Consider the following 19,794-nt stretch of genomic DNA (forward strand, 5'->3'; position numbering starts at 1 on the left):
TTAATTTTGGGTCATATGATAAAAAAAAGTTATTTCTAATTTTGGTTAAAAAAACTTGGACAGTTGTTAAAAAAGTTATTAAGTATTGTAAATGACTTGATAATGTATGTCACGAAGATTGAACTGGACATTGCCGCACTTGTGAAATCACACCATGTTCAGGTATCTTATTAGCTTATAGTTTTAATTATATTTAAATATGCACGTATTGTTGCATTTGTATTTTTCTGGTATTTCGATATGCAATTATCATTAGTTTCATATCGTACCTCTTTCATTTAAACTGATTTTTTTTTAACAGCGCTGCACCTGTTGAAAATGTTTAATAGATATATTTATTGTTGCTCTTAACAGTGTGTCTAAAAATAAAAATATGCCTATCAGAATAAAATTCAAAATAATGTTTAAAAATATTATCCTGTGTTAGATTCTAATATTTTTTTTCTTTTTATCTACACCTAGATGTCCTAATTTGAGCATCCTCATGAGTTTCGCTATCCACTTGCTCATATGTCATTTGTTCAATAAATGTATATACATTTAAATTATTAGTGGAGAACACTAAAAACAAATGACACTTACCTGTTTAAACCTAACTTAGACAAACATATTAATCATATGTAATCAATAGCACAAATTAGCAGCATAAAATGCTAACTTTCAAAATTACGTACTCTTTTGAATTTGACTTTGAGAAGTTTTTTTTTTCATAAAACTAGAAAAGAGTGCTTTGTTCTGATTAATGTAGATCAATTAAAGGTTGAATATAATTGATTTGAATTCAATACTGGATAGGTGTAGTGTACCTTGTATTTTGAAGATTTTTAGTACAAGGTTTAATATGCACGTTTAAAAATTGGTATATATACCATAAAACAAAACCCAATGAGCTGTGAACATATATGTTCAGTTTTTTGTAAGTATTGTTACTAGATGGCAGTATATTAACAATGTTTAAAATGAAAAAAATAAAACATTCATTTCGAAATTAATTTGCGAGTTTTCATACAGCATATAATAACATTATAAATAAGCAATTCAAGTAATTGTAACTTTTTAAAATATATTAAACACTAATGGCAAAATATCAACTTTAAAATGTAATTATTCACAATTTTTCTCATTTAGCGTGTAACCAAAAAAATTTTTTTAGAGGCGTTGTACATTTGAATGAAATGATCACTATATCACCATCATGATCATAAGTCAGCCTACTGCTCTATAAAGATTGTTCCATCTTGGTAACGTTATTTGGCAGTGTTTCGTAATTTCGTCACATCGTTTTGTATGAGGACGTTTTCTAAGTCGGTTGTTGTCTCTTGGTATCCAGTCTATATTTCCTTTTGTCCATCGATAATCACCATTGCTTTCGCCCAGCCGCTAGAATTCAGTGCCTTCATCTCCATTGTAATGTTCTTTCATTCTATCGCCTTCTTGATCCACACGATTGTTTTTCCATCATTGTGGGTGATTCATAATATATGTACATCACTTCATGTTTCGTTGTGTAGTCTGCAGACGGCGAATATCTGACGTTGTTAATGTCCACGTCTCTGAACTAAATGTCAAAACAAACAATATACATTTATCGAAAATTTTACGCTTGAGACATATTGGCGTTTGGGTTTTCAATATGAAGCTATTCCTGCTGAGCATTACTCCAGCCTCACTTAATACATCGATAAATATAAAGCACCGAACTTAATACATCGATAAATACAACCGAACTTTTCTGATCAGAGTAACACACATTTTTAATAAACTAAAACAGTTTCAACAGTTCAATGTTGTATTCCTCAGACACTAAGTAAAAAAAGTCATCTTAGGAAGTCAGATATATAATCAACACTGAAAGGCCCAATGCCACTTGTTACTCTGCAAAACTACAGTTTTTTTGTTTTGTTTTCGTTTTCTTTTCCCAGGCCACCTGTTGTTTATCCTTTTTCTTGCTAACATCTGTTCAACTAGCAATCTGCCTCCAATCTATTTGGTCTAGGAATTAATTCGAGCGGTTGGTACGCACACATTGAAGCTGTAGTACAAACACAAAATACATAAATACCTTAAGAAAAATATTGTCCATCGCTAGCCACCACTTTCGCCCATCTGTCAGGCAATGTACGGATTCCGTGGCGAAAGAAGTCCTCATCCTTGGAAGCGATCCAGTCAGAGACCCATGTTTCGATATCTTCTGAAGAAGTAAACCGCTGTCCAATCAAATCGTTGTTCATGCAATCGAACAAGTAGTAGTCCGAAGGAGCAACGTCTGGTGAATACGGCGGGTGGGGTAAAACTTCCCATCCGACATTTTCTAAATAGGTTTCGACCGGTTTTGCGACATGTGGGCGAGCGTTATCATGTTGAACAATAAGTTTATCATGTCTGTTCTCCCATTCTGGTCGCGTTCTGGCCAGAGCTTGCTTCAAACGCATTAATTGTCGTCGATAACGTTCTCCATTCATAGTTTCACCCGGTTGCAGCAGCTCATAGTACACCACACCTTTCCTATCCCACCATATGCACAGCATAACCTTTGCACAGTGAATATCTCGTTTTGGTTGTGATGGACCTGGTTCACCTGGTTTCACCCAGGTCTTTTTTCGTTTAGGGTTCTCGTAATGGATCCACTTCTCATCCCCCGTAATAATTCGATGCAGAAACTCCTTTCTGCTCTGTCGTTGAAGCAGCAATTCGCAAATGTTTTTTTGTCTTTCAACGTCTCTGTCTTTCAATTCATGTGGAACCCAATGTGACATCTTTTGAATCATTCCCATGGCTTTCAAGCGTTTGGAGACTGTTGTTTGATCAACGCCTAAGGCTGCTGCAAGTTGTTCCTGCGTTTGACACAAATCCTGCTCGAGCAATGCTGTCAATTCTTCGTCTTGAAATTTTTTTGGCTGTCCAGCTCGCTCTTGGTCTGCCAAGCCGAAATCACCACTTCTAAACCGTGCAAACCACTTCTGACACGTTCGCTCAGCTAGAGCATGGTCACCATACACTTCCACCAAACTACGATGACTTTCAGTCGCACTTTTCTGCATGTTAAAGTAATGCAGCAGGACACCCCGCAAAAACACTTTATCAGGCACAAATTGCGCCATGTTCACTTAACTACAAACTGGTGTTGTTGACGCTTTAATCCACTGCCCTATACTACGAACGATACGCGATGACAGGGGTTTGCAACACATGTGTGGATACACGGAACTGTGGGACGCTCCGTTCGTTGCGCCATCTCTTGTCCACCCGCACGAATTAATTCGTAGACCAAATAATACCACACACCTATGGTCGTCTCCCCTAAATGCATATCAACACAAACAAGGTATCAAAAATATTACTAAATTAGGCAACAAAGGTATTCCTGACAACATATAATACAGTAGTATGTAGTTTGGAAATTTTTTGATACCTTATGTCCCTATATATTTAGGGGGTAAAGAGGGATAGATGCCTGGTATCAGGTTGGAAACAGGTAGCCAATTGACCAGGTGTTAGCAAATGCGTGACTTTCATCCCCGTTGTAATGATTCTCCTTCGTAATTTTTGCCTATAATGATTTTCCACTCGTGGCTATTCCTCCAAAGTTATAAGTCCGAGTCTAAAGTTAAGAAACATTTTGGCTTTATCTGTATCGCGACGAAAAAACACCAAACGAAAAAGAGATGAACAAACACGAGGAAAGTGTTTGCAATTCCGTTTCCTTCATTTTCAACTGAAACAAAATGACATAATATAACCAAAAAAATAGTGTATACGCACAGAGCTACATGGTTTCAGAATATTATATTTGAGATGGGAGGAAACCTTCAAGTTCTATAGCTGGTTTTATGTAGTTTGTTCCCTGTTGGTTGGATTCTATGGTGTTCTTACTTGTTTTATTTATTTCTTTAAAATGTAAATATTTTTGGAAAGTAACTTTCACTTTGCTATTTGTTTCTAAATATCTTACTCTAAGGAATGGTCGACATGTTAAAGGAAATACAGGTATAGTTTATGAGAATCATGAACGGATATATATAATTTGATTTTTAATATGGGTGCAGAAGTTCTTTTATTGTATTTTTGTAATCTTTCTGAGAGCTTTATTCCAGTTTCAATGCTTCTGTTGCACAGTTTATTTATTCTATAGTTATTCTATATTCTATAGTTTAGTGATTCTATAGTTATTCTATAAAAGTTTAATTCATGTCAGAGTTTCGCATATTCCGAACCAGATCTGACACAAACATTTCGTCAACTTGCTCACAATAATGCACAAATGTCATCAAAATTAGTGATCGTGTGGCAAATTTTAATTTTAGCATGTTGCTTGATGGTTATTTCCACAGTCCTTAATTACAAGTAGTGTATATCGACTTCGTACTAGCAAAGAAGGAAGGAAGGATATGTATTTCAACTTTGATTAATTATTTGCAATTAGTAATTAGAAAATTTAATATCTTGAAGTTAAAGTTTAAAAAAGTGTCTAGAAGTTTCTATTAAATACCGTGAATAGGCGTTCAACCATTTAGAGAAAAGGATTTGTTCAATTTTTTCTGTTTTGACCAATCACAAGCAAGCATTTGTTCACATCTATCAGATGAGTCCTTTACTATGTATCGAAGTCATTGCTTTTTCACTGTACTATAAATTATCTTAATGTATGCATAATCAACATAGTTACTGTTTCTTAAGTGTTATGAGAAAGATTAGCAGAATTATAGTGCGCAATTTGCTATTTTGAGAGTTCTTTTAAGTTATAAATTGTTATTTCACTGCAATGGTTTAACTCTAAACCGTTGAGATAATATTTATAGGGCAAGATTTAAATGCAGTAAAGATTAATATCATGACTTAGAAAGTGCAACAACTTATTCTCCTGTGATTGATTTTCTGCCCTTGAGTAAAACCAGGAAAAGCAATGACAACATTCTTCTTTTTGGAAAAAGCCACGAAATTTACTTCCTGGCAATCACTACAACGAGTGAAAACCACGGAGCAGATATTAGCAAAGAAAAAAATATTAACAGGTGGTCTGGAAAAGAGAAAAGAAAAATACCAGATGTTTTTCCAGACAACAAAATGGTGTTAGGAATTTCACATTTGCCATATACCTGAATTGCTGAGATGATTTTCATTGAATGTGTGATGTGGTTGAAACGGTTACACATTGTTCTAGCTTCAATAAATAATTATATTGCTATCGTCAGAAAGTGTTTATTTATTTAATAAGTTTCGGAATCGTAATGGACAGAATTCACACGTCGATTCATTTCTTCTTTAGAGTTACATACCACATAATCTAATTCTGTATTTTAAATCCTTTATTTTCTTCTAAGGTTGTTGAACATCACCTTAGTCTTTCCTATATTCATTTTTAACCCAATTTCCGTGCTTTTGATATTAAGTTCTCCTATTAATTTTTTTTTTAATTTGTGAGGCAATTTATTATTATTTTTAAAATATAATAACAATGATTATTAAAAACTGTTATAATGAAAATTTAAAATGAAACAGTAAATATCTATTCTTCGGTACTTTGTTCCCATAATGTTCGGCAGGTAGTACTTAATCTTCTGCTTTCAAAGGCTCCAACCTGTCATGTTATGTCACTGTCTTGACGTACGGTACAGCATTCATGCCGTAATTTTTCATATAAACTTATGGACTGCTCCTTGCTCGGTTGCTACATAAATTGATGCACCAATGATGTCTGTTTTTACTCCTAACCTCCCTTCTTCGCAATTACAGAAGAAAGAGCTCTTCACTAGTGGGTAACGTTCCCATTATAGCCGACACGTTCCCACGTTGAATGGCTATGCTTATGCGTTGAATCAGGAAACTTTTTGCTCGATTATCTCCTGATTTAATCGATAGACGGTGGCCGATTTCTTTTATAAATTTGAGGCCTCCTTCTTCCCAAGAACCGCTAGACTCAATTGCTATTGCGACAAAGCAATAGTTATCGAGTAGATTGCTATATTTATTCCTTTTTACTTTCGCTCTTCGAGCAGCTACGAGTCCAGCTTGTACTGAGGCATATTGTAGGTTGGAGGGGGCATAGGTGTCTGAACATGTGAAGTCCCAAATCAATGCCTTTCCTTTCATCGAAGGTACTAATGTCGCTTGTCTTATTAAATCATATCTTAAAGATTTGTGTTGCTGTTTGTGAGGATAATAGTGTCGTCAGCGAAATGAAGATAAGTCAGGTGTTCTCCATTTAGGGCTTACATCTATTCCTTTATTCTTCCAGTTGAGAGATCGAAACGCATATCAGGTAGTTCGTAGAAATCTTTGAAATTCGAACAATATTTTTTTATCAGAATAAAATATTATTAGACGAATGCAATGTTCTTGAAACCAGTAGACAGAAAGAAGTTGAAAACCAGAAATATTATATTCAACACATTTATTTATTTATTACTTCATCATCATCATCATTACAGGTATATTAACATTATATTAGAGATTATATTTATCTCTTGCAAGTACATATATTTGTTACCAGAGAGTATTAGAGATGGAAACCCTTGTCACAACACCTTGTTTAGCAAATGCATAGGGAACCCTACTACATTCTTGAGTGATTAGTTACGTCTGTTTTTTAATGTCATCCACTCCCTTTGTCTTACCTAAAGCAGCCTTTGTTAACTCATTGCTACTGGGACGTAACATACTCCTTTCATTCAGATAGAAATTCATGGAGCGACTTTTTTTTAATGTAGCGTTACAATGTGTTATGTTGTATTTGAGACGCTTTTCACGAAGAAAAAAGGTATGTTCTAAAAAAAGGCATTACCTGGAGAATAAATTCCAGAAGAAACATAAGTTACTGTCCTCAGTTACTGACTGAATGTGTCTAATTAATGTTTGTGGCGGATGACATTGAGAAAGAGAGAAGGAGAGAGAGAGAGAGAGAGAGTACGATCCAAATATGGGGACAGAGAAAGATGCAAGGATAGAATTGGAGAAGGAAATGATTGGATAGCATTCATATCATGAGAAAAATTGTAACTTGAAGACAAGAATCAAAGTTTCTCAGTCGAATCCGCAAACATGACACCTTCAGTTGTTGAATCAGGAGAACTCTTTTTGGAGCATCACGTGATTGCACAGGGAAAGAATGATCTTAACATTTGGATAATGAAGATTTTTTTAAAGAAAATAGTGATTTCGTAGATGAGTTTCGAATTAACAACCTCTTAGTTATGAAGTCATGACGTTAATCAATCACTGATGAAAAATGCTACTTAATGTATCAAGTTCTTCTTGTATATCTCAAATCGAGGCATGAAAATTATAAATATAGTCTCATTTTTATTAGAAATAATACTCAAACAGGCGTTACTGTGATTCAATGAAAATGTTTAAAAGGTGTATAGTAGGTTCAGTGTCTGAAGTACTGCAAGATCTCACAAGTAAACGTTCTCAGCCAGGAATCGGGATCTAGACATCTCGTAAAGTACTAATTGAAATTAGTAAATATACGAAATCTGAGCAGTAGACAACAAAGGGGATATAATATTGAGGTCGGTAGAATAAAATGAAATGAATTCTTTAAGTTTTACTTCCCATGATTATGCCGGGTAGGCTAAAGGAGACTGTGATAATGAGAAATGAGTGAAATGAAGAAAGTGCGAGGAAACGGGACGACCCCGAGGAAACCCAAGGAAAAGGTGTTTTTCCACCTCAAAGTTCACCTGGTGCGAGCTGGAATTGAACCAGGGACTCCATGCACCAGATATGAACACTCTATCACTGAGCCACCGCTGTCCAGTATTGAGGTCGGTCTAAAGCTAACATTTTTATCTATAGAGAATGTTATTTGTACCTTATTCTCGAACTTCTAAACGACCTCCTCACTCATCTAGTGACTGGCGCATGTTCCTTTGCACTATTATCAACATAAAACTTTAAATATGCAAAGAAAGTGTAGTTCCGATAGTATAGTAAAACTACCACTGTGGTGGATAATGAACGTTTGACGAGAGAATCATCTCATCTATGCTAAGAAAGGTAAACAAAGTGCTTAAATTTCAAATTTGACTTCAAACATTCAGCAAATACTCAATAATTCGAGTGAAATCCGAGCACACATTACTTATAATGCACCGGAGTTGTATAATGCACCAGAGAACATCGTTACTGTCTTGCAATTTACATCTATGCCAGGCATACAATGACAAAAGAACACAATTACATGTTCATGCAACCGCAATATACAAAAGCGGAGATGAAAAAAAAATTACACAGTCTAAAGCGTTACAAAACTCCTGGAACAGATGGAATAGTAGCGGAACTTATCAAAAAGTGTCTCCTATTATTGGTGATGAGTTTACTATTCTTGCCAACAAACTTTTGCGCCATTTTGAAAGTAGTGAGTCTTTTACTACAGATGTAATTATCTTAGTTCCAATGTTAACAGCTCCTCATTATCTTTAGCATTATAAAGCACTAACTATATTAAATATTGATTGCAAAATAGTAGCAAAATGTTTTTTCAATAAGTTAAAAAAAGATGCTCTCAAGCATCCTCTACCCGATGTAAGTACAATTTATAGAGGGCAAGAAGAAAGATATATTGACGGATCATCGCGAAGTAGTGGCATATTTTGATTACTATAAATGTAAAAGTGGCCTTCTCTCCATATATTTAAGGACAACTTTTGGTTTGATTGGTAATGGGTATTTATATCAGTAATGGAAAAATTGGTTTCTATCCAACTGTGATCACTCAAGAGAAACTCTTGTATATGTTTCCGCGATCTAAAATTCAATTAATACTTATTTAACACTGTTTGCGCCAATCAAGATATCAGTTCGACAAGCTTGTCTACTCTCTATAGCCCCCTTTCATATATTTGAGAATTAATATACTTTATATTTTGGCATTTGTTTACAATTACATCCGATCTCAGTCTCACAGTACGCTCATATGCTAACGATATTACTGTTATAGTAAAAGATGAAAGTCGTCTTGTTAATATTATTCAAGTAATGCAAACTACTGGCCAATGTAGTGGTGCATGCATCAATGTTTTAAAAATACTAGGACTCGGTTCTCGGCATTTGCAAGGAATAGCTTTTTTTCTCAAGAAAGTTGATCGAATAAAGATTCTAAGTGTATATTTTTTTGCACGGTCCACCAAATGATCTCAGAAAATTCACCTATAGCGATTCACAAGGCTGGAATAAAAACGGGCCATTGAGGCACGATAACTATTTAGCGGGCGTTTGCGATTTCATGACTTGTCACAGTTTCCTTATTATTGAAGGAAGCTCATTATGCACTTTACAAATTTATCAAAAGTTCAGACTTCTTTACACACAATAATGTAGATTCTTCAACGGCGATTTTAAGAATTGAAACCTTTCTTTGGTTCTTACGTTAGATTGCTTCTCCCAAGCTTCATGTATAATCTTGTGCGTGTGTGGATTGGATTGAGATGGCAGGAAGTTCGGGCCAACCGCATTCATCTAAGGGAGCGCCAGTCTCGAAAAGGTTGGGATCAACAGTTTTAGATAAGGCAAATGGAGTAAAAAGAATTGAAACCCAGATGCAAGTAATCACAGAGGATATAAGTTGGGTTACCCATACACCTACAAAACCAACGTCTGGTAGCAATTTCAGTGGCAGTCTTGTATTATTTTCTGTGAAGTGGTCTGTAGGTACACACATATCAGGAATACACCCATAAATATACTGATTTTATATACACATGCTCAGATTGGGTTTAGAAACGATTCTGAAAAACTCTATTGATGTCCGTGGTTTGGAACAACCACCTTTTTTTAAAAAAAAAAATGCAGTTTGAGGTTTCTCAAGAATTAATAATGTTTGTTCAAAGACTTTTTGTAGAGCATTAAATTTCCAGTCAGTAAACACAAATTCAGTACTCTAAACCAAACTTTTTCCTTTTAACATAAGTTTTCTGGAAGTTGGTATTTCTAAAAATATTAACTGTTTCTTTATGCATATAACTTAGTTATATTTTTTATTTACATTTTAGCTCTCCACCATTGAAAAAAAAAACAAATTGAGTTATTATATAGCTCGAATGTGACCACAAAAGCCTCACCTGCGATAACCGTCTCTGTCCATTTAGGTTTGCGCAATGCAACAGTAGGCCGAGGCTGATTTGTTGTGCATAGATTATGGATGATCTATCACCCAGCCCTACTGAACCTTTTCTTTTTTTTACAATATACATAATGCTATATTGCTAAATCTGGTAATCAACTTGGATATAGCGAGACACGTTTCAAAACGTTTCCTAGGAACACTTGATGAACTAGGTTTATCAGGATCAAACTAATGTGCACAAACATTCATTCCCTCAGTCATAAATGCAGAATACTCTTTTGCGGCTGATATCTCGACTTGATTTTCACTGAATATCTGTCACTGAATGTACTGGCTATTCCTTCTCTATTTTTGGAATTAATTTTTCTTTAGTCACTGTCCTTATTAAGGGTTCAAAGCCATTCTTGTCAAAAGTGCCTGTGTCTATCTTCTCAGATTTCATTACCTTTTCCTATACAATAGATGGTCTTAATCTTCATCTAATGTGTTTCCTAATGTGTTTCCTAGATGTAAAAGGTATCGGGTTTCGACATCCTAATCCTTTGTAATAGAAACATGCAATAGAAAATTTCAAGCCAACTTTTATGCAAATGAATCCAAAATAATCGCCTGTTTCACATTTACATGCTACCAGTTTAAAGGTTTTCTGGTTCCAGAGGTTTCAATGTAATGACTGGAATCAAAGAATTCAATTTTTTGTACCAATCCAATTTTTCAGGTTATAACTCATTTCTCAGTCATAGTTAAACCTGATGAAATACTCTAAGTACATGTTGATGGGTTGGAAACGAATAGATTATAGAAAAGATAATACACTATTCAGATGCTAAAGAAGTATTATAAGCAAGGTTAGTATTTTTAGGATGGGTAAATAGGAAAAAAGAAATGAATTGAACATTACTAAGAAAGCGAGAATAGCGTGAGAAAGATGTTATTCCCCTAAACTACCTTGGCAACTGCCGTTTTATCTAATTCAAAACAACTTACATAAACTACATATCAATATTACGAAGAAAAAACATAAAACGTCTTAACGACATTAATCATTTATAAGTTGTAACATGTAGTGTGTTTGTGCTGGAAGATAAAATGATTTTGTAGATGCTAAAACGTCTTTTCACTTCCAGAGACCCTATGTAGGGCAAACTTAGTAGATGTTCCAGGTGCGACACCACGGAATTGTTTTTCAAACTGACATCAAGTTTGTCTTTGGCAAAACAATTTAACTGTTGCCTGACGGAAGTGGAAAGTTCACTCTTCTTTTTTCTAAGCTTTGTTATTTCAATGTTTTAATGGCAGTCATCTCTTACAGATTGAGTCCTCTTCAATGCAAGTTCGAAATTTCAAGCGGAATGGGGGTCATGTTACTTATCAAGTAACACCAGCGTGAGCTCAGAAATCCAAGGATGTAATTGTTTTTTCATATCTTGTACAATTTGCACTTATAAACGTTCAAAGTTTAAAAGTCAGCTATCAATGGACACGCTATATCACATATTCTATGTGGTGGTCATCTTCTTGAATTCACTTCCATAATCACCATACCTACCTCGACTGCACACTTAGGAAAATTTCCTGTGAAAGGTGTTTACAGTGTGCTAAATGCGATTCTATATAGGTGCCTTATATCGCAGGATTTCTGAGCATACACCATCTGTTTCAAATGACCTCACAAGTAGAAATCAAAGGATCTGAGTTCAGATGGTCTGGGCATCCACTTTATGAGACCATGCCAAGCAATCCACTTCCCTGAGAGTTATACATTGAGCCATTGATGCATACCAAAGCCGTAGTAGGGAGGGACCTCACCATGTTGACAATAAGAAGGAAAGTTACAGTCCAGGCTCACAAGGAAAGAAGATGTATGTTTCTGCAGCAGCATCATGCACTGTTGGCGCTTTAAAATACTGTTAATGAAAAATAGAGCAATGATGGAAATATTCCATATATCACACCATTATATTACTTTTTCAGTTGTATATTCCACATTTGAATCAATCCACTTCGGATTATTTTCACTTCCATACCGACAATCATCAGAAAGTACGTATTAGCCAGTCAAACAGAAGTAAGCCTAGTCACTGAACAGTAGAAGGGGAAACCTAGTTCGAATTGGTTCGTAGCTCACGCTCCGAACTTTACCCGTCGATCCAAATCATCATTATTTTGTTCATATTAAGTGTACAGCTTATATGGACACTTACAGTTTGTGTGCAATATTCGGACAATGGAAGACTATCTGATGCTGCTTACAAGTCAGCGACGATGAGTACTGCTTTCAGACTCTCCACAAACGATCGTACCTCGTCTTTGCTATCTTCTTATTCATCCGTTGCACACTACTGCCCTGTCTCCAACAGTGCCAGTTACTAGGAATTAGCTGATCATATTTGTTACCGTGCTGTGAGGTACTGGGCATCTGTCTGGATGCCGTCTGTGGAAGTACTATACAGTGGCTTTCGAACTGCATTCCCCAGACCAGTACTATCTTCCGTCCCTTTGACGTAGGATCGTAGATAACCTGCAACAATAAGATATTCTGTTAGTAACAATGAGTCTTTTCAAAATTTCAGTCTTCATACCGTGAAAACTATAAACAACTACGTACATCTTTGAGTTCCTGAGCTCACGATGGGGGGAGATATGTGACATGCCCCTTAGCATTTCAAAATTCGAACTTCAATTCAAGACGGCGGTCATGATTGCTATGCACCCTACAAGTTGCACCTACCTTTATTATCATCTTTCATTAACATATTTCACATTTTCTTTGACTTGATGGTTTTCGCTAAAACATCGAAAACTTGAAACCCTCGAACAGCAAACGATTTTCTTTATAAATGTCACCGTTCCCCACCATGTACATCAATTGAGTTTTTCAGTCCAATCTAAACATGTGTACTAAAAGTAGTTTGTTCCGAATTAGTTCCACTGATAAAGCTAATTTGCCTAGTCGAACTTCATTTTGTAAAATCCTATCTTAGTTTATGAGTGTACTCTTGAGTAATTTTATGAATGCTTCCTGAGTAAGACTGAGGTCAAGTAATTTATAAATTCTGAGGAACGTTAAGTTATTGTATGTTTGTTTCAAACAATAATAAATTTATTTTTCCTTTCTACTTTTGAGAGAAGTAGACGATTTTCACGTTAGAGCTTCACACTTCAACTGTGGTTCATATACAAAAGTACCGCGATTTGTCGCCTGTGGCACTGTGGTACAGAAATTTGAATCATTATCAATCAAATCTCCTTCTCCATCTCGGTGATTACTTCATCTCCCTCTGGTCGTCGTCTATTAAAATATTTGAAATGACTTTCTTAACGTGCTATGTGCAATATTTCTGTTAGAGTCGCTTGACACCTACCATGGATGATTCCTTCTGTCCCTGAATTCTTGTCTAATTACGCGAAAACGATTTACACAGAAAATAAGCTGTTAAACTTCAGGTACTTCATATAGGAACCGACGGTGCACCAACATTTGGTCATTGTCGGTGTTAATTAATAATTATATGAGATATGGAAACTTTGCAGCCTATTATGTTTATCCTAAAAGAAACTTGCATTTTTTGTTTGTTTCTTTGCAGACTGCATTTCTGGAGGTAGTAATTCCTCCTGACATAATCTACGAGGATACTTCTGGGGATATAATGGTGCCTGAAGGGGGCTCAGCCAAGCTCATTTGTAAAGCACGGGGATACCCACAGCCTCGCATTGTATGGAGGAGGGAGGATAAGGGAGAAATAGTTATTAGAGAAGGCCCTACCACCAAAAAAAGAGGTAAGTATAAAAAGAGGAAGCAACAGTTTCTGCTCTATAGGACAACTTATAGTACTCTGTACTTTCAATTAAAGTCTAACTATTTTTGAAATTGCTCAAGGTTATTAGAAGCATATTCCTATTCAACATTTAATATCCATTGAAACAAAGGAAATATATGTATAATTCGTAGTTATTAAAACACGTAATTGCCATATAGTATCGATACGAGATGAGAGATATGATACATTAATCTTTGGTGTTTAGTTTCCTATTAACGTCTTGGGATTTTGTACACTACATTAGCACAAAATGTCTTATTTTGTAGGTATTTAAATTAATTATGGTAGAGCTTACTCTCAAAGTTTGGTGATAATTTTAGAGTCAATATGCTCTATCTTGATGTTCTTGAAAAATGTTTAATTGTGGTGAATAAAGTTAGAAGGGTGTATGAATTCCAAACTGTTTTTGACACTTGAAGACACTAGACGTTGAAGCTCCAGGGGGGTAAGGCACTGGTATAAAATTGTAGAAGGGACGTTGATATGGCTAGTAATATATAAAGTCATGCAGAGGTTAAGTAAGATTGAAGAAAGCAATTGGGTATTTCTAGCTTAGCTTCTTGTGTACAAGTTTGTTGCATGATATTAAAATAAATAAAAACTACTTTCACTTCTTAAATTGCCAATAAATGTATGTGGTACTAGTTGTATATCCTATAGTATTTCAAAATATCATTCTCGTAATTTGCCATTGAGTAAGGTAGTTATTTTAATGTCATTATTATGAAGCTCAGTATAATGACTGAATAAATGTTTAAAAGAATTAGCACTAATTCGCATCTTTCGATTTTGTAAATGCAACTATATTTTAAAATTAACTTCTCCAAAGTGATACAGAGACATACTAAACTTAATTTTTGTATGAAATAAATATTGTAGTATATTCAAAAAGTACAAGATGTATTTACTGTTTAAAAATCTCTCTTTTTTAAAAAAATATTTAGTTTTGATATTTTGTCAACAGCAAACTTCCACAGGAAAGGAAAGATAAATTTAAAGACTTACAATTATGTTGAGCAAATAAATACGGTTTTGTAGCCAAACCAGCGTCATAGCTTTAACTGATCCTGTATAGCTACAGATTAATCCAAAGATGTAACGTTTGTTCTAGTTTAATTAATGACGATGAATAATTATTAAATATGAACATGAGGTGAAAGCAAGTATACAAATATTAGAGGCAGTCATTTAGAAAGAGTAGAAAGTATATTTATTTGGTGCTTCGTTTCATTAGATACTCCGTAATGAGTATTGCATTAAGCAGAAAGACAACATTACAAAGGATAGATGAAAACATTTAAAAAATGTAAGTATGGAGAATAATGAAAGAAATAAACTAATAGAACTGAACAGAGATAAGGAAATGTTAATATAAGTGGAGGAAAAAGAACAACCTTAAAGATAGTAAGAAAAGAATATTGAACTGGCAAGGGTATTATTTGAGAATATACTTTATTCTACAATGCGTAGCTTAAGATCAAAGAAGAAGGGTAAAACTAAGACTGCAAGTCATACGCAATATTAAATAAAGTAATCATAACAAAAAGAATAAGAATTGATCACAAAATATTTGTGATGATCGTGATTGTGTATTTATAGAAAACTATGCATTAATTTTATTCGCATCGGTTAATTCTTTTGATCCTACAAAGTCCATAGTCAGTACTGTTTTTCCTTACTACTTCTTTGGAATGAAAAATTTGACTTACTTAGTGAATTAATTGTTCTTTACTAACTAATCTATTTATTTTAAATCTTTTCAGTGCCAATGGTGGAAGGCGAAATCCTTTCATTATCAAAAGTTACTCGCTCTGAAATGGGCGCTTACCTCTGCATTGCATCCAACGGAGTTCCTCCTCCAGTCAGTAAAAGAATGATGGTGCATGTTCACTGTAAGTATACTTTTTTCTTCAATTTATTGACCTAAGCTCTGTAACAATACTTATTATTTTGTGATAGTGATTCCATGATTATCATTGTAGTTTGATCTTTAACATACTGTAGGGGCCGCCGTGGTTTAGTGCTGGAGCTTTCATCTCTGGTGCATGAGTTTGTTGGTTCGATCCCAGTCGCGTTAAGTGAGTTTTGTGGTAGGAAAACACCGTGTGTCTGGGTTTTCCCAGAATTTTCCCGTTTCTTCCCATTTTCTTCCTTTCACCATTTCATTCGTTCTCATAATTGTCCTAACCGGCATAACCGTGGGGCGTAAAACTTAAAGATTTCATTTTTTCATTAACATACTGTAAGTTGCTGTTTAGTATTTGGTTTACTTCACTGATATATTATGCTTCACTAAATGCACAACATTTCCCATATTGCATTTAGATATCTTAGGAAATATTGTTGTTTTAATTATGAATCTAATGCGATTCCCACCGTTGAAAAGTTTTCGCTGAGAATTTAAATCTCCCTTGAACATAAAAAAATCTACTTTGGGAATAATAACCTCGTTGCACTTGAAAAATTATTACATTGTGAAACCTTCTTAGCTAGATTCTTTAACTCTTAAGGAAACCATGTATTGTTAATTTAAAAATTATTTTCATTTAGAGAAAATTTTAATTGTAAATTAAAATTGCCTGCACTCTCAATAAAATATAAATTTTTGCAATATTTTGAGTCTTGAGTAAAGAAATCTCAAACTAAACTCAAAATATACTTGTAAAAATCTAATATTAGACATTTGAAGCACATTTACATATTAAAAATATACATTCGCATTTTTAATGTTTCATGGAACTTGAGAAACTACTTATACTGCGACTTTAAAATCTCCCTTGATCATCTACATCGGGAATGAAAGTGCTTCTTTCTTCAGAAAAGACCATATGGAAAATTTTAAGTTTTCATGCATTAAGAAATTATTATATTAAAAACTTACAGAATTAAACTCTTGAGAAAGTTTGCATTTGAAACCTAAAATTTCTTTGTACTTAACAAAAGCCAACTTTAAAGTTTAGTCTCATTGCACGAAAAAAACAATCGAACATTTAAGTTTTCGTTGCATTTGAAAGTCCTTCAAAATGATTTATTACATATGATGATCTTTATTCCTTTATTTAAAAAATGTACTTGATCTTAGTTGTGTTACTGGAAAAAATTGTAATTAGTATATGGTACTCATGCATCGAAAGTAATGCTATACGATACATCACCTATGGATTATCTTATCTTTTACGTAGTTTGTTGAAAGCTGAATGAATGTTTCATTGTGTAAACGAAAATATACATGTGTTGCAGGCAGGGAAGTTTCCGGTCCACAAGCATAAGATATAATATTTACATTCGTATTATTAAATTAAATTTTTGTCTATGTAAAAGACATTCTTTTGTCTTGTCCTACCACAATCATAGGTTCTAGCTACTAAACTATCTCCACATCTATCTTAGACATAGTTTCCACTATATTTCAAAGTAGTATTTCCGACTGACTTTGTAAGTAAGAATGTTTTATATTACAAGAACAAAATATTACAAACTTTCTATATTTACACTATTATTGCAGGGTTATTTTTCTTGTTCTCTAATAAATGTTAATAAATGAACCGTCCTGGACCGTCCTCGAAGTGGGAGGCCGCCAACATCGCCTGCAACAGTGAGCAGGGGAAGGGAAAGCATCATCAACAGCCTACAGAAGTCGATTCCTAGACGGTCCATGGAACTCGGAATTCCACAGACAACCGTGTTTAAGATAGCCAAGAAGACGATCAAGGCCAAAGGTTACAAAATCAAGATAGTCCAGGATCTCCATTATGAAGATTTGGACATCCGGTTCAACTTCTGTGACGCCATACTCAAGCAGTTGGAACATGGCGACGTTCTCCTTTCAGCCATCATGTTCTCAGATGAGGCAACCTTCCATGTCTCCGGGAAGGTTAACCGACACAACTGTCGCGTTTGGGGCACGGAAAACCCAAAGGAATTTGAGACACATGAGAGAGATAGCCCTAAAGTGAACGTTTGGTGCGCTGTGTCCTATGATCATCTGATTGGACCGTTCTTTTTTGAAGAGGAGACCGTGAATGGAGATTCGTACTTGGATATGTTGCAGAAATACCTCATTCCGGAACTGGAGGCACGTGGAATCCAGAACGACATCGTGTTCCAACAGGACGGGGCACCCCCTCACTATGCAATCAAGGTGAGACAGTTCCTTGACGAGAAATTTCCTAACCGATGGATTGGTCGCGGTGGCCCGACCGCTTGGCCGCCAAGATCACCCGACCTTACCCCCTGCGACTTCTGGCTCTGGGGTCATGTGAAAACGGAAGTTTATGCAAAGAAGCCAAGTGGTTTGGAGAATTTAAAGGACAAAATCAGGGCGTCTGTGGCTGGCATTTCGGATCAAACACGGCGGAACGCTGTGAGTGGATTCCAGCGCCGCCTACGCGAATGTGTGGACGTAAATGGCGCCCAGTTGGAGGTGTGGCGGTGAATGAACTGAGCTGGTGCAGATTATAGGTAAAAATGTGATCCTTCAGCTACCGTTTGCACTTTATTTGATTTCAATATGAGCATTTTTATGTAAATTATAAGCGAATTAAATCCGTCCAGACTTTATGAAAACCCTATATGTAGATAAGTCTGGTGCTGGAACAGACAGTAAATCCCACTCAATCAATATATCTATTTTTTTATATATAAAAATTAAACTTAATAAACTTTAGAATTTTTTTTGTAATTATAAAGTCTCTTTCTCTTACTGACAAAGTAGTTACTTAAAATAAATATGAAAATAATCTTGAAACAATGTTTATTGTCACTATCTTGAACTAGATTTTTTTTGGGCTAGGTTACGGTAGTATAGATGAAAAGTCGATATGGATTGACATTAATTTCGAACAATTAATTTTTCTGGGCTGATTCATTGTTTCATTCCGTTTGGAAACCATGGATACATTTCTTGTTTGGAGGTTAAATTAATCAGAATGAGTCAGTAATATATTCCCCTGCATTATTCACAATATCTTCCCAACGGGTTCAGACAGTTTCTGTATGTCTTTAAGAAAAGAAAAGAGAAAGAGCCTCAGTGGTTTGGATTCATAGAAGCTATCAATGAAACTTTGCAACTGCTCATCACTTTCAAAGGTTATGCTATGGAGTGCATACAACAGGGATAAGAAAATATGGTAATCTGAGGAGCTACATCTGTGGAATACGCTGGCTGATGAAGAACTTCCTATTGAAACTTCTGAATGGCAATGGTTGTCAAGTGTGCAGCACGAGATATAACATTCCCCATGTATATGATGCCATGATGTTTATTCGACCTTTATTCTTGAAGTACTCCATGAAGACGTTGGTGTTGATCACAGTATATAGTAGCAGTGATTGATCGATAACAGGGTAGGTGTTCACTATTTATAATCCATTTCTTGTCCTGCCAGACACACAATTACCTTCTTAGAATGAAAATCATATTTGGGGTATGGTGCTTTTGTTGGCTGAACCGTTCCTTCCTCTACCTCACGTACAGGCACTATTTCTCATCTTCGGTAACAACACATGAAAGAAAGTGCTGATGTTGGAGATATTTCCCCTAATTAGCTAAAATTTGGTATATTCCGCAGCAGTATTACCAGTATTGATGTCTGGCAAATAAATCCTGAAAATGAATGACGCGAATTAATGAATCGGCCTAATAATTTATCTAATAATTTTCACGAAAGTACTATAAACCAGCGTTTACTGTACTTTAACCTATTCTGCAACATGTTTGAGATCATTACTATTTCCCACCTTGTCGGGTAGTGTTAACAATAGCTGAAATGCATTGTTTATCGTAAATAAACAGAACTTTGCCATTAATAGCTCTTCATTTATGTAACGGATTCTGTTGTTACATTTTTAAACTATAACATGTAAAGTTTCGTGAGTTTTTCTGTTATGTCTGCCCGTTCGCAAGTA

General features: G+C 35.1%; 1 protein-coding gene across 2 annotated transcripts in view; it reads left to right on the forward strand.

The window, feature by feature from the left end:
• Positions 1 to 19,794, forward strand: part of LOC145675686 (lachesin-like) — a 1,025,328-nt gene that overhangs the window by 864,087 nt on the left and 141,447 nt on the right. For both annotated transcript variants that reach the window (XM_081746292.1, XM_081746281.1), the window contains exons 5-6: positions 13,654 to 13,846; positions 15,651 to 15,779. In XM_081746292.1, the coding sequence (XP_081602418.1) occupies positions 13,654 to 13,846; positions 15,651 to 15,779 (322 nt within the window). The remainder of the gene's footprint in view (positions 1 to 13,653; positions 13,847 to 15,650; positions 15,780 to 19,794) is intronic.

Source organism: Thermobia domestica, chromosome 2 (genome assembly GCF_964235325.1).
Source record: "Thermobia domestica chromosome 2, izTheDome1.hap1.1, whole genome shotgun sequence".
In the NCBI taxonomy this organism is placed as follows: domain Eukaryota; kingdom Metazoa; phylum Arthropoda; class Insecta; order Zygentoma; family Lepismatidae; genus Thermobia; species Thermobia domestica.